The 27,096-nt window shown below is 41.2% G+C and overlaps 1 protein-coding gene across 1 annotated transcript in view; it reads left to right on the top strand.

Moving 5' to 3' along the window:
- The first annotated feature begins 16,684 nt into the window (after positions 1–16,684).
- The window catches only part of Map2k6 (mitogen-activated protein kinase kinase 6), a 120,572-nt gene continuing 110,160 nt past the window's right edge, over positions 16,685–27,096 (top strand). The window contains exon 1 of the mRNA XM_028865278.2: positions 16,685–17,008. Coding sequence (XP_028721111.1) covers positions 16,993–17,008 — 16 coding nt within the window. The 5' untranslated portion in view covers positions 16,685–16,992. The remainder of the gene's footprint in view (positions 17,009–27,096) is intronic.

Genomic DNA, 27,096 nt, shown 5'->3' with positions numbered 1-27,096 from the left:
CAGGCAGGACTGCGCCCCCAACCGTGGGGGAACTTCAGGGGAAGTGTGCGCCGAAACAACCGGTCTCTGGGCTCTGCTCTCGCAGGTTCGTTTTCTTGAACAGAAAAAGAAAACAGTGCAGCAGCTGTGCTTCTTGTAGTGCGTGGATTTGCACATTTGATTATTCGCCAGGCAGTTACGAACACACTTTAAACATGAATACTGCTCCTACCTAGGTTGAGGGACTGAGTTCTCCTGCAAGACACCATCGGTGCAATCAAAACCAGCGTCACTGTGTAAACATTCCCGGAGAAAAGCAAAGGGAGCCAAGGCTCAGGGTTACTCTGAACTTTGGAATCCCCTGCGTTACTACTGTGTGCTTGGACAGCGTGCTGAAAGCCTGGGTGCAGTCACGTGAGGGGTCCAAATAGAAGGCAGTTCTGCTCAAAGCTCCACGCACCTCTTCTAAGGAAAACAAAACAAGCAAATGGCTATCAGATGCCAAAAGGATTAATGTATTGTCCTTATGCGACTTTCTCACTTCCATTTGAAGAAAACAGGTGGTTAGTTGCAGTCACACACAGATTCATGCTCCAGTACCCAAACCTAGACTAAGGAAGATAAACAGATCAATAGAATACTTGCTTTCCCAAGAATGGGAGCTACCCATGTTCAGAGCTAAGGCCCACATCCTCTCAGCCCCCCACTCTCCAAAATACTCACTGTTAATTACTGTTGTCAATGCTGCTTGTGAACTGCTTACAGTCACTCTGTGACTCTTCAAATAAAATCAGTACACACAGTGGGCATGCTTCCTGAGGCTCATCCGGGGACTCGGTAAATCTAGCACATTTCATTATGTAAATGTGACAACAGGAAAATAATTTTTTTCCCTTTGTATTTGTAAAACTCAAGAGTGCTCATAACCTTCAGGGAAATTGGTCTTTGTTCTGGGAGCATTTCAAGTGCACCACATAAATTGTCTGTTCCAATGAATACAGAAATAGAACCAAGAGTGTGTGCACACAGCAACTTGAAAAATTATTTCATATTAGTTGTCATTCTGCATCCAGAACGGTATATAAAACTGACGGAAAAGGAAACTGGACTACCACTCACCACTGAGGAACATTGCTCTCCAGCTCTTCATTCCCCCTATGAATTATTTTTTTAATTTTATTTATGTGTTTGTGTGTGCAGGCACCTGTGGAAGCCAAAAGAAGGTGTCAGATCCCTTGTAGCTTAAGTTACAGGCAGTGGTGACCTACTTGACATGGGTGATGGGAACCAAACTTAGGTCCTCTGCAAGAACAGCAAGTGCTCTTAACTACTGAACCATTTCACCAGCACTCCCCATGACTGATTTTTTAAAGTACCATTTTCAAGAGACAAGGAAGGCTCAACTCATTTTTTAAAGGTGTGTTAATGGGGGAGGGGCTGGAGAGACGGCTTGGTTGTTAAGAGCACTGACTGCTCTTCCAGAGGAACCGAGTTCAATTCCCAGCACCCACATGCAGCTCACAATTGTCTGTAACTCCAGGATCCAACACCCTCACATGGACATACTTGCAGGCAAAACACCAATGCATGCAAAATAAAAATAAATAAATCAGTTGTTTTTAAAAAGGCGCGTTAATGGATATTTAACCCTGCAGATATTTTTGTCTTTGGTGGAATTTCACTGTGGAAAAAAAATTAAATCTTAAATTTTTTTGCTTATCTTCTCAAAACAAACATTGGCCATTAATTCCTAGAATAAGTTGATCTGAATAAATAAAACAAATGGTTAAATATATACAGTTTTTCCCTGAAGTAAGAAACTCAGCTTTAGAAGTCATAGTAACGACAGAAAATGCTAATAACATTTTATAAAAATATGGTTGCATGTGTGGTCTGTTTATAATAGGTAGGTCTTTTGAATTTTTGAATACATAAAAACTTCAGTATAATTCTTTCTAAGCTTTTGGTCCTTTGAAGATTTTTTTTGTAGAAGGTCATTTATGACTTGACTTCTTAGTACAGAAAAGGGAAGGCTGTTCAATTTCCATATATAGAGAGGGTATTACTATGTAGCCCAGGCTGGCCTCATACTTCAAACTCTCTTGTGTCTGTACCCTAGTGATGAGATAAAAGACATGTGATACCACATCCAACTTCCACAAAGGTTTTAAAAATTATTGTGATGGAAAGTAAAGTATTTAGCTAATAAGAAAATCATCTGTTTTCCCCTCTGCTTCATTGCTCTTTTTTCCCTGCCCCTGTGAATTCCAGACTCACTGTGTGATCACTTTGGACAGACATTAAACAGCTACTCTAGTTACAGACTGAAGGGATTTTTTGTTTGTTTGTTTGTTTGTTTTTTCAAGACAGGGTTTCTCTATGTAGCTTTGCGCCTTTCCTGGATCTCACTCTGTAGACCAGGCTGGCCTCGAACTCACAAAAATCTGCCTGCCTCTGCCTCACGAGTGCTGGTATTAAAGGCGTGTGCCACACAGCCCAGCTCTGAAGTGATCTTTAATGAAAGGATTGACATTTTGATTAATAATGAAACAGTCCTCTACTGTTGATCCTTTAGATAAGTAAGAAACTGGAGGAAACCCATCTTGAAGATCTTAAAATATGCTTAATCTATGTGTTTATGCTGAGCTAATTAATGGACAACTTAATTAGCCAAAAGGTAGCAGCCATTAGTAATGGCTACAATGTACAACCATCAGTAATGGCTACAATGGATGCAAATGCAATGGCCATAAAAAAATATGTAGATAGGTCCTGCCCTGCTGAAATGCTGGCTACTGAAAGATTTGGGGAGAGGAGGAAATCACCATCTTCAGTTGTGAGCTCACTATATGCCCACCAGGCTCCAGGGGATGGTTCTGAACCCCTGCTTATAACAGGTGGATATGCCTAAGCTCAATAGGTCACAAAACAAAACAAAAAGAAGTAAATATGGGCAAGGGGTTTGGGGCAGGGGCACTGATAGGGGTGGGAGGAAACATGAATTAGAATGCACTTTATACATGAATGAAAATGTTAAAGAATGAACTTAATAAGAAAAAGAAAAGAAACCTATAGATAGAATCAATTAAATGGAAGCACATAGAGTTAAAGTTCTAATACTATCAGGTGATAGCAAAAAACCCAAATAATGCCATTATGTTATTCCTCTAATAAGGAAACTACATCCTAAACACGACTGATGGGCTCTGGACAACTTTGCCAGTCTCTCATTAACCACCGCCATGGCCCCTGCTGCTTGCTTTGTTCATCTCTGACACGCCACGGCCCAAGGCCTGTGTGATTCATTAGTCCTAGCTAGTGCCTGTTTTTAAAAGCCATTCCACCCTATGGAATACAATTTTCTCCAGATGGCCTCTATTTCCTCTAAGTAAGCATCCAACCGTGTTTTGATTTGCTGCAATAAAAAAAAAAAAATTCCCTTCTCTTGCTTTCCATTCATCTAAGAATTTCTCTTCATATTTCCTCGTGTTGGTAGTTATGTTCTAATTTCATAGTTTTCTTTCCTGTGGTTTTAAAAGAGTTTTTAAAATTTGTTTTTTTTTTGTTTGTTTGTTTACTTGATCGAGTACAGATTCATACATCCTCTATCAAATGCAGTGTGTTCATTCTTAGGAAAGGAGCCTGTGCTTGGGAACAACACCACATTAGAGTTAAAATCCTCAGTATCAGAGCTGAAGAGAATGGTTCATTTGCTTCTGTTGAAGAAGACCTGTGTTTGGTTCCCAGCATCCACATGGTGACTCATGACTGCCTGCCTGTAGCTCCAGTTCCAGGGGATCCAATGCCCTCCTCTGGCATCTGAAGGCACACTTGCCGTGCACAGACACACATATGCATCCATATACATAAAACTAACAAGCAAACAACAACAACAAAAAAAAAAAAAAAAAAAAAAAAAAAAAAAACCTCTCAGTAGTGTTTTTGGAGCACAAAAGTACCAGGTACTTTTCTTAGTGTTTTGAATGTACTGATTGAAGTAATCTTGTAGGAAAAGTCCCATTACAAACATCTTTTCCAAAGGTGCTGTATATCAAAGTGGAGAAAGGTGATTTGCTGAGCCTGAAGTCATAGCAACCATAATTTAGGAGATGAAAATCCAACATAAGCATATGCCTTATTTATTAAATTCCCTTCCCATTTAAAATTGAATATCTGAGGGAGAAAAGAATACCCAGAAGACATCAGAATAACTTTTCATGCAACACATGTTGAGTCTTTATTTTAAAAATGGACTTGAGGGGGCTGGAGACATGGCTCAGTGGTTAAGAGGGTACGCTGCTCTTGCAGAGGATCAGAGTCTGGTTCTCAGCAACCATGTCAGATGGCTCATAACTGTCTGCAGTCTCAGATCTAGAGGATCTGATGCCTCTGGCCTCAAAGGGCGTTTGCACTCATATGCACATATCCACACCATCACTGCTAGCATATACACCCATCATTAAGAATAATTAAAAATGGGCTGGAAACTTTATATAGCATTTTTAAAAAATAGGATTCCTTTGTGAAGATCAGGCTAGCCTCAATGTTGTTATGATGTCCAGGCTATCTTTGAACACCTAAGTGGCCTGCCTCTACCTCCTTATTGGCATGTGCCACCATACAAGACATGTTTTAAATAACTACTATTAGATGCTCCTATACCGAATGTTATCAAAAGACTAAAAACATGTATATTTTTTTTCATAAAGAACCATTTGGTATATTAAAACCTCAACACATACTGACAATTTGCATAAGGAGCAACTTATGGGGATAAATTTAAGAAAAACATAAGAAAAACATCCAATACTATCCTTTAAAAATGTCACAAGCATTTAAAAGTTTATGTACAGCATCAGATGGTATTCTGCGTCTTTACAATTATTTTTATCTACAATACCAAGCAGTTTGGCCATAGACTCCAAAAAGGTTAACAAATGTACCTTCCTGTTCATCTGTTTGTTTGTTTTTAAACAGAAACAATAAGGATTTATAAAATGGAAATCTCCAGTTGCCTTTAGCAAGAATACATGATTCCTAGATTCTCTTCATGGCTCTTCTGAAGGCAATCAGGTGAGAGTACTGGGAAGAGGCTTCAGGATAGACTCCTGCAGAACTCCAGTGGTAGTAGAGCAGAATGGAATACAGCCTGTTACTTTGTCTCTGGTACTGTAGATAGAACTATGGATGTGCATAATATCTAGGTCATGCTGTTGACCTTAGTTGATCTTACATTTTATGGATGGTATGAAGACCACTTTATTCAAATGTTCTTACCTTTTCAAGTAGTGCCTGAGAAATATTTTATACTTACATAATACTTAGGCAAACTATTACTCAGTTATATAATATATTGATAATAAATTGCGTTCTTTTTTTTTTTTTTACTTTGGTCTATAAATAAAATCATTAATGGACAAATCTTAAAGAAGTGGGAGGTGTTGGAAAGATGGCTCAGTGATTAAGAGAACTGGCTGATCTTCTAGATGACCATGGTTCAGTTCCTAGTACCCATGTTAGGCGGTTCATCACTACCTGCAACCTTAGCCTCAGGGGAGATCTGATGCCACTGGCTGCTAAGGATATGCGCATTAACCTGCACATACCTGCCCCTGCTCCCTCCCATTCCATTTCCAGTCCCTCTCCTGTCTCTGTGGGCACCAGGCACACATGGTATGCATACATACATTCGGGCAAAATACTCATAAACATAAAATAGATCTTTTTAAAAGGATAGTAAAATGGAAAAATCAGTATCATTTTTAGTTTCCTGTCATAAACATACACTGTCAATTACAAAATATACCCTTTGGATATTAATTCAAAGGAAGTGATTTTACAAAAAAAGTATGCTATTTTTGTATAACTGTACTTCAAACAGCTTAACTTTCTGTGGACAATTTGTACTTTTTTTCTATATCTTTAATATGTCATCTACGTAAGAAATTTCCCAGAATACTTAATAGTTTTTTACAAAGTGCATCAGGTCAGCATGACCGGAATAGTTTGTGTCTGTGAAAGGAGCCCAGAACCGTCTATTAATATCAACATAAACAGATCAAGGAGGCTTGAAGGGCATGACACTATGTCCTATAGCAGTGTTTCCAACACATCCTCAAAAACTGCAGTATTTACTGAGTTGTCAGTGTCTTGTCCAAGGTACAGAATATAGAGGACTTATACAGACATTATATGGACTTGCTTGGTCATGAGTTGAGCTTGTATCATTAAATGATAATAAAATGACTCAAAATGCTACCATATTTCTCTCAACTTAAAAAAGGTACATTTTAGAGCCCATGTCAAGTTACCCAATGGGGCTGGAGTAATGGCTCAGTGGTAAAGAGACTGGATGTTCTTGCAAAGGACCCAAGTTCAGTTTGAATTCCTTTTGGACAGTATGCAATTTTTTTTTCAATTGTCTTATATAACACAGACTTAGATTCTGGCAGGAAATTAGTGTTTGTTGTGTGACACTATTCTCTATGGAGATGTAAACAAACATTGGACTCACTTAGATAGGGAGCCAACAACAGAACAACATAAGGATATCACCAAAGTCCAAGTTGGTGAGCTGAGTTTCTTTGGAATTACTCACAGGAATATGGCTGAGGTGTGATTTTCAGGAGTGGAAATGACACAAAAGACAGCTGCATCACCATAAGCCCAACCCAACATAGATGTAATGGCTCATAAAAGCTGGAAACCTGGAGCTTACCATACAACTTTTGGAAGCTTGACATGTTGGACAGTGTTTCTTCCAGGCAGCTTGGCTAGTCTGAGAGTCTTCCAGCAGTCCTTAAAGCTTTTATTTTGCTGGGGGAAGGAGGAAACTGGTGAGTTTGATCAATTTTAGGGACTTCCTGGAACTTTTGAGTTGTCTGCTTAAGGAGTTTCCCTGAAGGTTAGGATGTTTCATTTCCCCTTAGAATAGCCTAAGTCTTCAGAAGCTCCTCTGAAACATGGGATGTCTTACATTCTCTTCTCCACTCCCACCCTCCTCAACTCTGCTTGTAGAACATCTTGCATCTTAACAAGCTTCCCTCCAAGGTGGAATGTTTTATATCTTGGAGGAAACTGCTACATAATAGTACTGTATCAGAGAGAAAATTATACAGATAGATAAATGCACACACGCATATATATATATATATAATATATATATGTACAGATGTGTATATGTTTCCATACGAATATGGAAAGAGAGATCAGGCATCAGGTGTACGGAAGAGAAAAAACATTTTGCACAAGTTTTGATTAGACAGGGTTCCAATTTTGTCTTTTGAACAGAATTGGAAATCTCTGTGGGGATATGCTACTTTCTAATGATTTGGGGTGTTTATTTACGTGCCAAACTTCAACACTCCACACAGATGATGCCCTGAAACATTTATAGGGTTTCATGGCAATAATTTTCACTCTTACCTGCCTAGAAGCTATTAACTATTTCTCAGTCAGCTCATGTTAACATTCCTCTCTAGGACTCTGTGATTTGGGGCAAAGGTTAAAATCATATTATATTGGAGTTCTATATGACTTCTGAGTTGCTAAGGAACATTCAACATTCATATCATACTTTTTCCTTTTAATTCAACAAGAATGTAGTCATTTCAGGACTAGATAGCCTGTCAGCATTTCACAAGCACTGCCAGTTATAAAAGTTCATTCACAGTAGTTTGAAACTCTAGAATCTTTATAGGAGTCTTAAAATATCAGCCAAAATATTTTAATAAGACATCATAATTAATTTTTCTTCTAACAAATCCCTATTCAAGTATTTCTTTAACTTTTAACAAAGATGGCTGATCTAAGCTAATAGATAATCATCTATTATCTAGGTAGTAAACACATGACCACATCAGATGAATGAGAATAGGCTGAGTATATATTGTCTCCATGGCAACCTGGAAAGACTCAATGAACATGAAACCATCTTTAGCTAAGCTTAGAGTTAAGGGTTAAAAATAGACAAACAAAGAGGTCTTCCCAAAGCAGTGCCTGGGCAATGTGCAGGGAATTCACTACTCACAGAAAATGTAAGATTTGGGAGAAATGGTTCAGTGTTTAAGAGCACTTAACTGCTCTTGCAGAGAACATGGGTTTCTTCCCAGCACCCACACTGGGAGGCTCATCATAGTTTGTAACTTCAGCTCCAGGGTACCTAAAATCCTCTTCTGATCTCCCTGGGTAACTACACACACGTGGTGCACATAAACTTATGCAGGAACTGTAAGCATTGAAACTTGGATGGAAAGGGATCCTGGCAGTCGGGAGCAGAAGAATACCACAAAGTCATCATAAGCATAGCAGCTTACATCCCTGCTCCAGGGAAAGGTTTCTCGAATGTAACAGCTCTGCTCCCTGCAGGAGAGAGTTTCCCCAATGAAGTTGTTATAGTTCTGCTCAGGTCCCCTGGGGTGTAACAACTCAGCTCCACTAGGGGAAGGTTTCCAAAGTGAAAGTGTTACAATTCTGCTCTACTTTGCTCCTGTGAAAGATGTTACTTCTCTGCTCTACTCCATTCCAGCGACAGAAGGTCTCACTCAAACCTCATTCAAGAGATTTATGGGGAGGGAGGAATCCAGGAGTGTGGCTGCTTTGCCAGGGTGGAAAAGGCAGCTCCCAACTGAACAAGTACAGGACTTATATGGGGCTTCTTAGGGGCCGAGTTTTTCCAGAGTGAAGATTTTCAGGGTGGGAATTGGTTGGATTTCAGTCCCTGAGCTGGGACAAGCTCAGAGATTGGTTGTTTTCTTTTCTTTCTATTTTTTTTTGTGTGTGTGTGTGTGTGTGTGTGTGTGTGTGTGTGTGTGTGTGTGCTGAGTTGGTCAGGAGCAGAGTGTGTTTTTTTGGCTCTGCTTTCGGGGCCAAAGTGTGTTTCTTTTACTGGCCTTTTTAAAGCTTTTGGCTCTGTTTTCTGGGCCAGTGAATTGGCTCTGGTCTCAGGGTCAGGGTGTGTTTCTTTGACTGGCCCTTTTACCCCACACTCCCCCCTTTTTGTTTATTAATAAACAACTGGGAGTTGAAAAGAGGGCAATATTATCATTAGACTACTTTCTGTTGAACTGGGGCATTGAGGTTTTTGGGGCAATCTTGATCTTCATTGTCAGGATATAACCAGGTGCAGTAGGTTTCCGACTCAGTAGCTAGGGGCTGATAATTTTGTAATAGTAACTGGTTAAAAGTCTGGTTAGAAATCTTTTGGATCTGTTGTTGAAGGAATCTAGACAAGAAGTTTATAAGGCAGAGTGCAACTAGTAGGATTAAGAAAAGGAAGAGAAGAGGGTTTAAGAAGGGTAGTGTCCGGTTCCATTTTGGACTATGGAATCAGCATCGAACTCTTTCTCTCTCTCTCTCTCTCTCTCTCTCTCTCTCTCTCTCTCTCTCTATCTCTCTCTCTCTTTCTTTCTTTCTTTTTCTTTCCTTTCTTTCTTTCTTTTTTAAAGATTTATTTATGGGTTGGAGAGATGGCTCAGCAGTTAAGAGCACTGCCTGCTCTTCCTGAGGACCTGAGTTCAATTCCCAGCAACCACGTGGTGGCTCACAACCATCTGTAATGAGATCTGGTGCCCTCTTCTGGTCTGCAGACATACATGCAGACAGAACACTGTATACTTAATAAATAAATATTTTTTTTTTTTTAAAAAAGTATAAAAAGCAAACAAACGAAGAGAATTTTTAAAAGATTTATTTGTTATGTACACAGTGCTCTGCCTGTATATATGCCTTCAGGCCAAAAAAGTGGTGACACTGCAGTTATGCCCAGGGCTGCAAGAAGGGGTGTGACCTGAACGGCTCATTTCTCATGCCCTGTCACTCTAAATTCAGGGATGGGAATTGGCAAGAGTTCTTCACCAGGTACAGCCCCTAGCTTTGGAAAAAGGAACACCAGGACATAAGTCCCAGACTACCTAGCTGGTAGGCAGTGGTATACTTATATGTCACAGAGAATCGAGGCATTGTGAATGTTTGGACATAGGGGCTGGGTAATAGTACTAAGGGTTATGGTATTATCAAAGTCTGTGGGATCCAGGGTGCCCACAAAGTGTGTTCCTGAGGAGTTAAAGCAGTCTGCTGTGGACTTGTTGTACTGCTCTTGTACACTGTGAAGATTTGTTCCTTGAACTGGTTCAATAAAACACCGATTGGCCAGTAGCCAGACAGGAAGTATAGGTGGGGCAACCAAACTAAGAATGCTGGGAAGAGGAAGGGAGGAGTCAGGAGTCCCAGCCAGATTCGGAGGGAGCAAGATGAGAATGTTTTACTGAGAAAAGGCACCAAGCCACATGGCTAAACATAAATAAGAATTATGGGTTAATTTAAGTATAGGAGCTAGTTAGTAATAAGCCTGAACTACTGATGTAGCATTTATAAGTAATATTAAGCTTCCAAGTCAACTATTTGGGAAGAAGTTGCTGGGTATTTGGGAATTGCTGGCAGGACAGAAACTTCTGTTTATAGTAGTCTGTGATACTGAAGAGAGGGATGTGAGAGATAAAGGGGCAGTAGTGACATTTGGCTCAAAGCAAATATCACACATACATACATACATGTAAATAAAAAGTAAATCTTAAAAATGCAATATTTGTATGCAAGTAAGATTACTGTGAGATATTAGTAGATATATGCTTCACTAGATATAGGCCTTATAAGAGCCAATGTCAAGTTAGATTAAATGGGGAGGGTTTTTTAAATAGGATATAGGGATGATACCATCAAGAACATCTTCATAGGAGGGATGATTTTGAATTTTGGATGGAGAGTAGAGCACAGAAAAAGAAGACCAAAATGGAGGCCACAAGAAGACAGAGCTGTGGACTAAAATATATAACCTAATAGAATAAGAATATTATGTTGATCAGATTGCTGAGTGGGAGATAAGGCTAAACAGGTATAGCTGTGCCAGCTGGGGAGGACATGGACAGCAGAGTTGAACCAAATTTTCTGCTGCCAATCATCATTCACTGGGATGCTTTAAGTAAACACACACACACACATACACACACACACACACACACACACACACACACACACATAAAATAAGGGGAAGGGGAGGAGTCAGTGGTTAAGAAAGCTTGCTGCTTTTCCAAAAGACCTAAGTTCTCTGGCATCCACATTAGGTGGGTCATGATTACCTGTAATTCCAGTTTATGGGGATCAGACACCCTCTTCTGGCCCCCACAGGTACCTGTATTCATGGACACATACCCACACATATGCACATAATTGCAAAAATGAAAATAAGCCTTAGCAATGTTGTGCAAAGGCAACCAAACATCTAAATGAATCCCTGTGGGCTTCTCCCCATTATGCTTCACCTTGGACCCTTCAACCTAACAGCTTTAACATTACCGCCTTCCTTTCCCTTGCTCCTGATGTCTAGTAGACACTTCTGGAAAACATTCAGAAGTGTCCTGCCCATATCAGCACTGCTCCCTCAGAGGTCACGTTGAAAAATATCATAAGAACACTTCTTGTCTCATCTTTTAAGACATGTTAGGATGGTCACTCCTCATGTTGCCAAATAAGGGACCAGTAACCCTTCTAACTACTGAATGGAAAGATGTTTAGCTGATTTTTTTTAAAAAGTCCTTCTTAAATCATTAGTGGTTTTAGTAGACATGTGAGCTGGGTCAGGAGCCCTGGAAGGCTGGAACTGACACAGGCCGGAGGCTCATTCTCCTTATTTTACACTGGGACCAACAGAATTGCAAAAAGGCGAAATGGCTTGCTTCAGCAGACACAGCTCATGTCGATAGCCATGGTTCAAATCTGAACTTCTCACATCTAAATAATCACATCTTACCAAATCTCATTAGTGTACATTAACTTAGAGCAGGGAGTAAATTCTTATGCCATGCAACAGCATTTCTCGTATTCAGCACTGGTATTTGAACCAGATAGTTCTTTGCTGAGGGTGGGACTTCTGGTGTATCATGGAATTCCTATCTAGTAATTCCTGTCTGGTAGAGGCTAGTGTCAACTGCTCATCTTCTTTACAATAAAGCAGGCATTGCCGAACACCCAGGAGATAAACTGATGGAGAGCTATTACCACTAAGTTATAGCAGGTGCCTTCCCTGGCCTTTGGATTATTCCTGATACTTATGCTACCACCTCCCCACCCAACCTCTAACTCCAGAATAACTACTTCAGAAACCAGTATGACCTAATCTAAGGGCCTCCTTCCAAGAATTTCACACTTTCAACCTGCCAGCATGGGTTTTTCCCCAGGTTTTCTGGGTTCTGCTGAGGTGTTAATTGTTGGAATCTAGTTATTCCAGGCTAGTCAAGGTTACGGGTCCTTACCCCATCTACTCCACACATGATTGCAGCAGGTCTTGAAGTGTATGATGTGCTAAATGCTGTCCTGGGCCCCAAGAAGTAGAGACATTGGTAAAATCTCTGATCTCTAGTACTCTAGCCTCCTACAGGGACACATAGATAAAGGAACCCTTGTCAGCCCTGGGATGAGTCTTAGGCGAGATACATACATGAGGTTTGACAGGGTCTTTCAGGTAGAGAAGCAGTATATTCAAAAGAGCCAGAAATCCTGCTCTCTCCTGGGTATGGTATCAGACTGGATGAGGAATGAAGCCGAGAAGCATGTAGGGCTCAGGTCCTGAGGAGCCAAAGAGTTTGGATATTGGTTCTGAAGATGAGTAGAATCTGTCAGATTTGCATTTGAGACAGATCTAAAGTCCAGAAAACCCCAAGATAAACACTTGATGTGCCTATAAAGGAACTGTCGGAAGTCACTCTTGCTTTCCTCACACCGCTACAACCTGCCAGAACAAGGGGGCACAGCTCCTTTACCATGCAAGGAATCAAGGAGGAAGACACCCTTTTGCACCAAGGGGAGAACTTCCTTTTCAAACCCCTTCAAAGAGGTTGAATTCCCATCATTCCAGGGACATGCTCAGAATTCAGGATATATAAGATAAATGGTCCACTCTGTCATTTCACAATATATGGTTCAGCTGGCTTATGGTTAAGAGGTGTCTCGAGTATGTGTGCTTGCATGTGCACATCACCTCTTTGTTTCCGTGGAGAGTGAAGGGCAGATTGATTTTCAGAATGCACTACATTTAGCAGCTGTGACTTCTGGGTGCTTATTCTGACAAAGTGCAAGCCCAGACACAGGAGCAGAATGCACCACACCAGCTGAGATTCGAGCTCTCCTCGGGCTTTCAAACTGGCTTTGGTAAAGGCACTTGGCACCAAGTCTGGGACCCACATGGTGGGAGGAGACAAATGATTTCCGCTAAGTTGCCCCATGACCTTCACATGTGCTCTGTGGTGTTAGGCGTGTGTACAAATGCGTATGCGCGCACACACACACACACACACACACACACACACACACACACGTCTGCACATTAAATAATTGTAACAAAAGGAAAGAACTCTTTTTATAAATCAGACTGGGTTCATTAAAGACCAGTGCAGCTGATGACATGGAATACAAACGGACAGCTCTCTTAAAAAAACAAAAACAAAAACAAACAGACAACTCTAGGCGGTCGTTCAGCTCTTGCTTGGACTAAGCCAGGATAGCAACTACCTGAAGCTATCCCGGTGCCTGTACAGAACAAGCGTCCCTATCATTGTTTCAAAAGGAAAGTGGCGGTGTGTTGAAATGGATCCCTACACACCTGTCTCCTGGCTCAGTGAGACTTAGAAAAATAGGCTCATGAAGGAGGCTCTAAGCCTGTATGCAGAAGGAAGGCAGAGAGGTATAGCATGGATTAGACATTGTAGCATGAATCTTTTTTTTTTTTTTTTTTTTTTAAAGATTCATTTATTTACTCTGTATACAGCATGTATGACTGCAGGCCAGAAGAGGGCACCAGATTTCATTACAGATGGTTATGAGCCACCACGTGGTTGCTGGGAATTGAACTGAGGACCTCTGGAAGGGTTCTTAACCTTTGAGCCATTTCTCCAGCCCCTGTAGCATGAATCTTAAAAGGTCTTATTAATAAAAACAAACCTGGAGCTGGGTATTGGGGTGAATGCTGAAAGATCAGAGAAGCAGAACAAGCCACAGCCATCTCACCTTGCCAGTTCCTCAGCTGATCCTTGTTTCCTCAGACTAGAAACTTCTGAGTCCTCATCCCAATGGATCTCAGCTGAACTGCTGCTCAAAAGCCTAAAAGTTTAACCAGGCTCTAGTTCCTGGTTTTCACACCTTATACACTTTTCTGCTTTCTGCCATCACTTCCTGGGATTAAAGGCTTGAGTCACCGTGCCTGGCTGTTTCCAGTGTGGCTTTGAACTCACAGATGGATCTCTGTCTTCGGAATGCTAGGATTAAAGGTGTGTGTACCACCATTTTCTGGCATCTGTACCTAGTGGCTGTTCTGTTCTCTGATTCCAGATAAGTTTATTAGGGTACACAATATTTTGGGGAACACAATATCACCACAAGACATGAAAGACAGAGAAGGTAAAAGAAAATCCATCTGGATACATGGGATAGAAAGCTATTCTCTTACAGGCAGATGCTGCCCCTCCCTATGTGACGTTGCCTTGATGAATTTTTCTGAATGTCAGTCAAGGAAGCTAGGAATTGTGGGACACACCTGTAATCCCATCAGGGCCACAGAGGCAGGAGAATTACTGCAAGCTCTACACATTGAGTTCCTAGCCAGCCAGTCAAGGCAATATCTCAAGGGGGTGAAAATGTCAATAAAGGGCATCAGTGGAAGTAACTAGTGCTACCCCTCACCCCCATTCAATGCATATTTGTTTGTTTGTTTATTTGTTTGTTTTGTTTTTTTGAGACAGGGTTTCTCTGTGTAGCTTTGCACCTTTCCTGAAATTCACTCTGTAGCCCAGGCTGGCCTCGAACTCACAGAGATCTGCCTGGCTCTGCCTCCCAAGTGCTGGGATTAAAGGTGTGCGCCACCACCGCCCAGCACATATTTGTTTAAAGAGCTGATTTGCTAACTTTGTTGGGGGTGGGCGGAGGTAGGAAGACTGCAAATTCAAACCCTGTCTGTGTTACAGACTGGATTCAAAGGCCAACCTGGATAACTCACCTAGATCTTGCCTCAAAATGAAAAAAAAAAACCAAAAACTGGTGGGGGTGGGAGGCTGAGGCTATAGGTCAGTGATAGAGTGCATGCCTGGAATGCTTGAGGCTCTAGATTCAATCTCCAGCACTTGAGGGAGAGAAAACAAGAGTTGATTTGCAGCTAACACATGGTGGCCTTCTCTGTGACTCGTACATTACTCAGATGGTCCTGGCTTCCTAGAATTCTTAATACAATTCCAGGAATTTTCATTAGCAGCCATCACATATGAAATCTTCTTTCAAAGTGACTCTAGTGCCTTTCCACAAACGACCCTCCCTATCTCTAGCCTCTCCCAAGTCCAACCCACCTAGATCTCAGAGGGAAAATTTACATTCTTAAAACAGTGCTTTGGTTAAGTTCCCCTTTTCAAAACCTTTCACCTCCTATGTGTTTTCAAATAAAGCCCAGACAGTTAAAGGGGTAGAATCCCACACACCAGGTTAATTCTGAGCACCACCACTCTTGCTTACAAGGCAACATGGTACCCTCAGAGTTTCAGGAATGGACAGTTGGCCCTCATTCTCCCCACACTGGTTTGTTTGCGGACCAGCAGCCAGAAACCCTCCTACCCTCCCTATTTGCCTTGAAAGAACATTCCTGAAGGTGCTATACTAGGTGCAAGGGAAGCCGGCGCTCCCTGCCCACACATCCTGACTATTCCTCTCCACCCCTTTCAGGGATTGCTTGCATCTCTGACTTCCAAGTAAAGGGAAATGCTTTTCCCCATCAGGATACAGACCACCCTCTAGCCTTGAGTACAGTAGGAAAAAGGGAAAATCCCAAGCCTTGGGAAGATGCCGGGCACACTTTGGGCTCCCAGCAAACATCTCTTGATGGTATTGACAACAAGAAAGACATTCCACTTTATTTACTTAAAAGTACTGTTACCCACCACCCACTCCTTTCTTCTCAAGGCCGGGACTTCCCCCTTCATCCCCACCTGCCTCAGGCGAGAAAAAAAATCAAATATCATTAATTTGATTAAAATTGGCTTTGATACATAAGAAACAAAATTTCTTTTCTAATCCCGTAAGAAGTAAGAACTTCCCAAAACTCTCTCCCTCGGCCCTACCTAGCATTGAATTTCAGCTTTCTTGAAAAGAACTGACCAGGATCTTGTCTTACTAAATAGAACTTTGTATCTACTCTGAAGGGTCAGATCGCCACCAAAATCCCCATTCAGGACAAATGTTTGTTGTGAAACGAGGTGTCAGGACGAACTGTCTTTTCCAGTACAAAGCTGGAAAAGAAAAAAACAAAACAAAACAAAAAACCAAAACCAAACAAACAAAACAAAACAAAAAAACACCCCAGCGCGTTGAACCCCCAATTAGACCTTAGTCTACGGGTGACAAAAGCGCCTTAGCCACCCCTGTGTTCTCTAAGCTGTTGACTCAGGGGCTTTTCTTGAACAAAATGCTTCCTTTCATGGACCTTGCCGTCGGTCACCCTTCACTTACTAAGGAGTGTATGTCCGATTTGTTTATCTGAGTGAAATCTCTGTCGCGCTCAGTCAGTCATCTCGCTCAGCCACTGACAGGAGCACGTTTCCTCAAATCAGAGACCCGTGAACTCTACAGGAGAACTACATTACCCAGAGGGCTTCGCGCCCTTCGCAGGAAGGACGTCTGCGCACTAAGATACTCAGTTCCAAGTTTGGAGCTTTTAGCTGCCAGCCCTGGCCCATCATGTAGCTGCAGCACAGCCTTCCCTAACGTTGCAACTAGGGGAAAAATCACTTTCCAGACTGTTTTGCAAGGTGTGCAATTCCATCTTGACTCCCTGAAAGTCCATCTGCTGCATCGGTCAAGAGAAACTCTACTTGCATGAAGATTGCACGCCTGCAGCTTGCATCTTTGTTGCAAAACTAGCTACAGAAGAGAAGCAAGGCAAAGTCTTTTGTGCTCCCCTCCCCCATCAAAGGAAAGGGGAAAATGTCTCAGTCGAAAGGTAAGAGCCTGTTTGCATTAGTTGCAAAAAATGCAAAGGCTTATGCATGCATTCATGAATGCATGGATGCAATTTTCGCCCGGCGATTGCATTTTTAAGTTTGAGGTTTTCCACAGCTCAGTTGCATTTCCTGTTTAGTGTGTGTCTTTTTTTGCAGACACAGAGAGTTCCTGTAAGGCAGGGCTTGCAGTTCAGCTGTGCATTGACATTATTTGCATTCTTCTGCTAGGATTACTGAGCCTTTTTGCCTTTTGCACAGTCAGGAGAGAGATAGCAGGTTGGTAGCGTCTAAATGTGCAATGCTTTATATAATAGTGCATTTCTTTAGTATGCACGCACATTCTAAGTAATTTTGTGTGCAACAGGAATCCAAACTTTCGAAAAGTCTCGAGGTGAAGAGGAAAGGTAAAACTCGACTTAAACTACTAGCAAATTAATGTGATCTTGTATTCTTTGGGGGAATGAGCTACTTCGGTGCCAGTATTCAGCTAAATTTGTATTGATTTCGCTTTAGACATTAGGCAACTTTTGATTTTTAAGAGAAGTAAAGGTGAAGTGTGGAGAGCAATATATTATTAAAAAAATAAAGTAGGCAAGCCTTGCTCTCCTGAGATTTTACACTTTTATCAGTCGCTTGCAGTGGTGAAGACCTGAATATGTTTGGCCATTTGGAAGATGCTTTTGCACCTGGGGGAGTGCTTTAGGGGGTAACCACATTTTTAAGCATTGCATCAACATAAGATTACTATACCATCTCACTGACAATTGCAATGAAATCTTGTAAGTGTGTAACTGCATATATTTGGTCAGAATAGGTCAGAAGTTCGGGGCTGTGGCTGTCTTTTTTTCTTTTTATTTCTCAAATTTATTTAATTAAAAAACTTTTTTTTGTAAGGGTGTATTTTGCAGACTTACTGATGTTCTGTGGAGGGAATTAAACAAACAAACAAACAAAGTCCTGGTATGGCGTCAGAGCTGAAGGGGTGCTTAGGTGCTTGTGAGAGAGACCTTTAATGACCTGTTTCGGGAGCAATCTTCCTTACCATAGAGAAATCAGATGTCATCTGAAAACGCCCCAAAATGAAAGGTGCGCTAGCTGCTGGTGAGCTAGACTACCTGGAAATACCACTGGAATAAGTTCTGGAGACATTAAAGTGTCCATAAGCTTTTTGCCACACTTCTTTTTTGGAGTTGTGATAGGATTTAATTCTACCTGACGAACGTGGTGTGTCTGATCCCAAGAAGAAAGGAATTTTCGTCAGAGTTTAAAGTAAGATTGCTTGTAGTTGTTGTTGGCTTTTGTTTTGTATTTACTCTTAGGGGAGGATGAACTATTTTAACTATTTCAGAAGTGTGCCTATGAACCTAGAAATGGGGATTTTTTTTTAAGGTGTAGATATTCCTTAGACAGGAAAAACTCAAAATCTTGTAATTGAGCAGAGAAATAAGAGTTTACAAGAGTCAGACCATGCTATAACATACTTAAGAGATGACTTCTAGTTACTTTGTATTTGGTAAATATTCACTCATTCATTCAATTCAGCTTAAAATATGTATGTATGATATACATGCTTAGGTCTGTCAACATACATGCATACTATATATGTATAGGCACATGTAGATTTGCATGTATATATGTGTGCATAGAATTTTGGGATACACAAGAATATTTAAAATGAAGTCTCTTTGCTCAAGAATTACCATCTGGTTTGAGAAAGCAGGAATGTGAGGGAATTTTTGTGACACAAGATAGCAGCATGGATTGGGCCAGTGAGATGGCTTGGTGGGGACAGGTGCCTGACCACCTTAATTCCATCCTCCAAACCCAAACGGAGGAAGGAAATACCTCCAAGCTGTCCTCTGACTTCCACACATGCACCCTGCACAGCCCATACACACACAGAATAAATAAATGAAAATGTAATAAAAAATTTTTTAAAGCCCAGCTATTGAAGAGAAATGGGGCTACCGGAGTGTAGAGGCCACAATGGTTCTTTTACTCAGTAAGTTGTCAGGAAGTTGCCTGAAGAGCTTTAGATGGGCTGCTATCCTCCCCACTTGTTTTGGGCCTTGGGTTCTAAATTAACTTCCTCCTTGCATAGTTTTTGGTCTTTCTCGGCAGGTCATTTTTTTTTTTTTTTTTTTTTTTTTTTTTTTTTTGTTGTTGTTGTTTGTTTGCTTGTTTCTCCTTGGTAAGCTAACAGGGTTGTTGTGTGGCATTTTCCCACTCTTGATCAGGGATTGGTTGTCCTCAAATTAGTTTCCATTTCTGCAGATGAGCGTTCTCAATGGAATCCTGCTTGCAAACTATATCTGGTATGAACGTGAGGTTTTTGTCCAAAAAGAAAATTATTGGTGGAAAGACGTGGGCAATCATTTTCGAAATGGCCAAGGAGTCTTGGCCTGGACTTTTTATGTGGACTTGGCCTAACACAGCCAGGCTCTCCTAAATGGCCAAAAGCACTCTTTTTTTTTTCTACTTCTTCTTAGTTCCAGACTTCTTTCTAATACTTTAGGCAAATGAAATAGGAAAAAAGTGAGAGGTGGGTACAGTCTCACAGTATTGAAGAATTTAACAGCATGTTCAATTCACGAACCTTTATGAACTTTTTAGATCACTATAATTCAGTTTTACAGACCTCTAATTTAAGGCATAGCAGAGGCAAAGAATTACAGACTGCCCAGGAGCTGGAAGGACTGGGCGCCTTCTCCCTAGCCTTACCAACAGTGAGATTCCGAGAAAGAATTTTCTTAAAAAGAGATTCTGTTTTCCACAGTTGTGAGTTTAGGTGGTGTGTTTCTCAGCTTGTTTGTATTAGCTGTCTGGGGTTGAGCTGACATTTTTCAAATATTAAAGCAGTAGTGTGCCTTTTGAGGAAATCTGAAATGTAAGTTAACAGGAAGGGTACCAGAGAGTACAGGAATTCCTGCACATTACAGGGAGGCAAGTCACAGGAAAAATGTGTCATCTACACTACCCGGGCGAGAAGACTATTGTTATCAGCCAGAATGGTCTTCTGAGTGGGAGAGAGAGGGACGGAGAGAGGAGGGGGAGGGAGGGAGGCCTGTCTAGCATCTCCTGGTTTACCTGAAAATGTATCTTTGACTCTTTTAGAAGCCCGTCTTTCTCACTTCTTTTCCTATTCACCTCAAAAAAGCAACAGGAGCTTATTTGAGTTAAATGTAGTCATAAGTAAGTCATGTAAGAAATGCTCACAAGGCCGACTTCAGAAGGGAATAGGGATGTAGCAGGGACGCTCCCAACCCTACCGAGTTAATCTCTGTTTCTGTGATTCACTCCATCCTGGGGAACCAGATGTGTAAATTTCTCATTCAGCGCACATGCCTTTGTTGGGTTGTATCAGACGGACTTGTCATGCTGAGCCTGTAACCTGAGCCAGTGTGTTTTATAACTCGGGACACCCAGTCAGAATAGGCACCTTGGGCCTCCTGCGTGGTGTGTGGTGTTGTTGCTTACAGTTCTTTTTAATATGATGCATATTAGCTAAATGGTGTGTGTGTGTGTGTGTGTGTGTGTTGGTGATGCAGCTCCTCCCAGATACAAGGGTTGGGATTCTCATCTCTTTGTTTTTCACAGATTAATACCATTTTTAAAGAATCCTCCATCTGTGAAAATCTAAAAAATCTACAAGAAGTATTTTTAAAACTTTAAAATGTACATAAATAGTACTTCTTTATTATAGGAATATTCAATAGAAGAGGAAAACAAAAATGACTAATTACTGCAGAATGCATTGTGATATATACTCTTTCAGACTTTTGGTTTGTACGTATGTATGCGAAAAATGGGGGAAAAATGTGTATCACTAGTGTCTGTTAGGCTACTTTTTATTTCATTTACCAAGATACTATGAAGTGTGTTTGAGTCAGTGTATTTCTACATTTGCAATATCCAATTCCTTTGCATTTTCTAACATAGACTTTCAGAGTCTGCTTACTTCAGTATCAGGCACATTGCTACATGTTCCAAGGCATACAATAAATTTCAGGGAGTCAACTGCACATTGTGGATGTCTGCTTCTTCCTCATGCCCCAATATTCCTCTGTATTTCAGATACTAGGCTTTTATTATCATTATTGTATAAATGATCCCTATCATTGAAAAATTTAAATATAAGAGAAATTCATGATAAGAATATACGACTTGAGACAGCTGCACATCTTCAATACTAGAACTAGGGAGGCAGAGGCAGGTGGATCTCTTTTATTTGATGAACATCTTGGTCAACATAGTGAGTGCTAGGCTAGCTAGGACTGCGTAGTATGACCTTATCTTAAAAATTACACACACACACACACACACACACACACACACACACACACACACACTCACCTTAAACTACCCAGAGATAATTACTGTTCACTTTTGATGACTATCTTTGTATATACAGTCTTAAATGTGTTATTTTACTGTATGGAATATTTTCCTTAAACTCTCCCATGACTCTTGGCTGTCTTCCCACATTAGTACACATACAGTAGCCTCATTCTTTGTTATGGTTTCATATTTTAACTTGTAAGAACACAGTCATATACTCAGTCTTCATAGACTTTCACATAGTTTCCATTTTATTTGCAGTTATAAACAATGTTGCAAGGAATCCCTTGGACATAAATTATTGCACATTAGCCCAGTTATTTCTTAAAAAAAAAAAAAACCCAACAACTTTGTATTAGAAATATTTTCATACAATATATTTTGATCCTTTTCTTTCCCCTCCCGCAACTCCTCCCAGATCCTCCCCACCTCTCTCCCCACCCAACTTTATGTCTTTCTCTAAAAGCAATAACAGAAACAAAACAAAGTCAACACAGACAAACTGCAAAAAGATCAATAAAATAAACCGCCAAAACAACAACAACAACAACAAAGAAGTACACAGGGTGTCCATTTTGTGCTGGCCAACTACTTCGGGGCCTGGGGCCTGCGCTACCATGTGGTTGATGTACCCACATGTCCAATTATTTCTTTAGGTTTATTCCTAGAATTGGAAGTCCTGGGTCAAAGGGTATGTGTGGATGTGTGGCTAGGATATTCTACAGGAAGTCGGAACTCTCTCAGCTCTCCAGTGATATTTGGGAGTTTCTGTCTCTTCTTTTCAAGCATTATGGTAAATATTGCCAAATGTGACACTCTCCAGAAAGATCGTATTTTTCCTCGTCTTGAGTTTAATTTGAAACAAAAAAACCTTTGCCAACTTGATAAAAGATATTTATATTCGATTTCTACTTACATTTTTTAAAGTAATAAGTTGAAAATGTTCACTTTTCTTGACATTCCTGTTTCATTTGTTTCTCCCCCTCTCATAAAATGTATCTTTAAAATCTTCACATAAAGATAAAATTATTTTTAAAGTTAGGCCAGAAAATCCCAAGACTGTAGAGGATAGATAATCATGGGTTGGGAGTTGGGTTCTATGTAACTAAACAATTTTATCCCTTGATGAGTTCTAATTTTATTTTGACCAAAATGTCTTGTGTACATTTCACATATTTTATAATGTAAACTCATGTTGTTTACACTGTCGATAGCTGTCCAGACTCACATAAAAACAATGAAAAAAATATAATGATCTGCTTTGAATTCCAGACTGAGAAATGACCTATTTCTGGGCGTGCCTGGACTTTTAGTTACCTCTACAAAGAAAAGTAGTCTTTCTTTAGTTTTGTAAGTCATTTTTATGTAGCACCTGGCCGTTTTGTGGACATTGTAGAAAATAATGAATTGTTTAAGTTTTAATTACAGGGCTAATCCTAAGGAACAATTGATTTAAATTTACTTCGTTAAAACAATTAAGGCTGCAGTTAATTTTGTTGACCTCACAAGTTATGTGCCTCACAAGACAGGTGTGATGTATTCTTAGCTTAGTTTACCCTTAGTAACCCTGCCTGCCTCCGAATTCTGGTTCTACCTGATGAGCTTTAAGAATAAGAAAGGAGTTTCCGGCACAGGCTTGTCACTTTCGAAAGGAGCAGACTGAGGCCTTAGAATCAATGCATTGCCACAGACAGTGCCACCCCAGGTAAATGCAACTCTCCTGATTCTTCACCCAAAGTTCTTTTCACTGAACTACACATCAGCACTCATAAGCCACATTTATACCCCTCCCCCTCCCTCGGAATTTAGTGTATTTTACGTTTTTCTTTTTGTTTGCTTTGTGGGGAGCAGGCTGGAGGGGGATGGGGGTGGGAACTGATGATACAATTATCAGAGCTTATTATTCTTTGCCCAAGAAATGGTGATCCATGAATCATGGTGGTAGATTTCTTACCAATCCTCTGCCAAAAGATATTTTGCAAATGCTCACAGTCTGATTGCCAGTTGCCTGCAGAGTACAGCTATGAGTTTTAAGCTCTATAATTACTGTTTGCCTTTTATGGACTATTTGCCTTTGAAATATCTTGCTGGGTAGATAACCTTCGCATATGTCGTTGCCTCTGTAGCTTTCAGTGTTCTGTTGTGTTTATCGATAATTGAAAATTGGTGTTATTAAATATATTATTTTTCATCAGTAAGGATAGTTGTTATTTTCCCCCAAAAGGTTTGGGGTAATTAAACTATAAGCACAGCTGCCTTTACTCTTCCTTACTTGCCCAAAGTTTCATTATCTCTTTGCTTGATCATTTGGAAGTTGCAAACAATAGTGCAGAAGTAGTGGCTGAAGGAGTGTCCTTCCTCCTACATAGCCCGCTAAACAGACTTAAAGGTGGCGTGGTCCTTTACTGCCTTTTTGTTTTAAAACTATGAAGAGGGCCTGGGGAGATGGCTCAGTGGTCAAGAGTGCTTATTCAGCAATCATGCGGACTTAACTTCAAAGCCCCAGCACCCACATTAAAAACTGGGCAGGATTATATGTGCCCTCACCCCTACTATTGGTGGGTGGAGACAGGTGAATTCCAGAGCTCCATGGCCAGCGAGCATAGCCGAAATGGCTGCCTTCTGGTCCAGCTAGAGATAAGGCGAAGAAGTGTAGTGATATACCTGCCCTCCTACTCTGAGTGCGTGCATAGGTGTGGCTACCTGCACACTCACAGACATGTCTCATCCTTGTACAGCACACACACACACACACACACACACACACACACACTCCAAGCATATAGAACCCCACACAAACAAATCAAAAGGGGAAATAATACGCTGAGGATGTTGCTCAGTGGTAGAGTAGAGAAGGTGCTTACTATGTGGCCCCAGGATGAATGGTCCAAAGGAGCATAGTTGGTAGGACGGAAATGGATGTCTCCATGTCCCTTGCTGCTTTCGGTTTCAAAGTCTATAGAGCCTTTGAAAGGTTATCAGAGGCAATTGAGAAAATATTAGCAGTAGGCTTCCCTCTAATAAAACAGATCTACAAGCATAACCACCCAATACTGTGTGTGTGTGATTCCTCACTTCCTCCTTGACTACCACTACTGCCGCTGGCCACCCCTGCCTGCCTGGATTTTGTTTCCTCGGACACTCTTCTCTTCCTAAACTTGTCCAGGCAGTTTGATGTATAGACAACAAGCCCGCTCTTCTCATTTTGAAGAGGAGCTTCTGTGAATCACTTGGTTAACTGCTCAGAGTCAAGTGTTCAATAGGCATTTGTAAGGTTCCTTGTCCTTGGTTTTGCTTTCTAGTATGTACATCCTACTTCAGTCAGCTCTGTCTTAGATGTGGATCCCTCCATCATGTCATTCCAAAACACTGTCACCATCACACCCCCCCTCATCCCCACTCCCCCACCATCGTTGTCAATATTTGCTATAGTCACTTTTCATGTTTAAGTTTTTAAAATATCAAATAAACCCTATGGGTAGATACTAGTATCCTTCATTTACAAATGAGTAAATGAACTATAATATGTTTTCCCCTGTGGACTGATGGGACATGGAGGTGGCAGGAGGCAGGAAGCAGGAGGCAAAACCAGGCCTGTTTCACACCATTTCCCAGGCTTATAACCAGCAGCCAGAAAACTAGAGCCTCTGTGCCAAATCCTATGAACTAAACCAGATTCCCTGCTCATTTTTGATGGTGCCAAGGGCCTAACCCAGGGCCTCATGCATGTTACACCTGTCCTGTGGAGCTATAGCCCAACTCCAATTTAAATTTTTTAGATTGGCCGGGTGGTAGTGGCCCTTGGGCTGGGACAATGCAAGCAAGTCTTCCTGGACTGGAGAGGAAGCTCAGTCGGAAGAGGGCTTGGTTGGCAGGCACAAAAACCTGAGTTTGATCGCCAGCACTGAATAAAAAGGGAGTGGCTGGGAGCACCTGTAACTCCATCACTTCGGAGGCTGAGGCTGGCGGGGCAGAAGCTCAAGGTACCGCCCTCGGCCACATAACAAGTCTGAGACTAGACTTGGCTCTATGAAACCACATTTCAAAAATAAGTAAATAAATAGATAAATGATAAGCCAACATAATTAAGGAGGAGAAGACACACTTGCTTGCATTTTACTGTATTTTGGTTTTCATGACCAGCTTTCAGCAATTGCAGATAGCCACAAAATGATATTTCATGCCACTGCGACAGATAGGTAGCATTCAAATTCAGTATTTATAAATAAAGTTACGTTGTGAAACAACTATGGTTGCTTAGTTTCTGTAGCTGGTATTCGCTCTGCAATATTGGGATTGGGTAGTGCTAACAGAGATTCCATGTCCCACAAAGTAGAAAATATTTATCGTTTGTCCTTTTCTGAAAAAGTTTGCTCTGACTTTACTCAGTTGAGGAGTGGAGTCAGCGGGGTCTTGTTCTGACAGGGCTCCGGGATTGCATTCCTCTTTGACTTTAAGGGGACTTTGTTAACCTGGGTCACCACTGGTCTGTCCTTCCTGCAGCCACCTCTTCGGCCCTGCCCACAGGAGATGTCTGAGTAGCATTTCTCCTAGCTATGAGAATTTAGGCCATTGCTTCTTTCTGCCCAAACCAGCCACTCCTCTCCTTTAGCCCACCAGGGGTCCTTTTCTATCCTGTCTGTGCTTCCTGTTGGCTTTGCATTTCTTTCTTTTCTCTTCTTGAGATGTTGTCTATTCATTTTCCTCCTCACATTCTCTACCCTCTCCTTCTTGAGCCCATGTGTTGTTTAGAAAGTGCATTCAAGGGGATTTAGCTCAGTGGTAGAGTGCTTGCCTAGTAAACACAAGGCCCTGGGTTCGTCCTCAACTCCGGGGGTGGGTGCGGGGTGGGTGCATTCAAAGCCCCTCTCACGCTATCACCAATGTCTGGCTTCAGTGACTTTCATCATGACCTGACGCAGAGGGCTGCATCGATTCCTTTGTGTGAAGATGGAAGTTTTCTTCCATGCTAGAACAGTCGTCATGCTACACAGAGAGGTTTCTGGTTCTCATCGCCTGAAAATACTGGGATGTTTTCTTACGTTTATCCCTAACCCTAGTGGCTTGTTTGATGGCAGCTTGTTGGTTGTGTCTTTGCTTATAGAGTTACTCAGGTCATATGTACTGTGTATATGGAGGAAGGACAATTGACATAAAGGTTCTGAAAGTGAAGGAAGGTAAAAGGCACAGGAGGCCAGAGACATTTTGGGATGATACCAGGTTTGTTAACCTAGGTCGATTAAGTGATATACAGTGAAGGTGCTAGTTCCCAGGATCCCAGAAGGGGGCGCTGCTGGGAGTTCTTTCTGTTTCAGACACTGGACTTCATGATGCCTGTGAAGTATATCAATTCTCCCTCTTGCTCAGTGGGGTGATATCCCATATTGTAGATGGGGAAACTGAGGCCACAGAGGTTAAGAACTTAGATGTCAGACTGACAATGGCAGAGCAGAGGTTTTAGTTAAGGTCAACACAAGTCTAGAACCTGAGTTCAAGTCCATTCCACTTTAGCTGCTTCTCCAAGATAAATTTGTGAAACCCTTTGTACAAAAGAAGTGGCTGCAGATAGAAACTCTGATCCGAGTCCATAGGTTTTAGATAGATTTGGGCATGCCTGAGCCCAGCATGGTGATTAAGAAGGGTGACCTGTGTCTAGCTTTTTATAAGCTCCTTTTGACGTGTCCCTTTAAGTGTCTGTTGAACGTAGCTTGCTGAGTCTGAGTCATTCTGACTGCTCAGGATGAGTTCC

The sequence above is a fragment of the Peromyscus leucopus genome, chromosome 8b (genome assembly GCF_004664715.2).
Source record: "Peromyscus leucopus breed LL Stock chromosome 8b, UCI_PerLeu_2.1, whole genome shotgun sequence".
Taxonomy (NCBI): Eukaryota; Metazoa; Chordata; class Mammalia; order Rodentia; family Cricetidae; genus Peromyscus; species Peromyscus leucopus.
The sequence above is the reverse complement of the archived record's forward strand: the minus strand, read 5'-3'. Positions and strand labels throughout refer to the sequence as shown.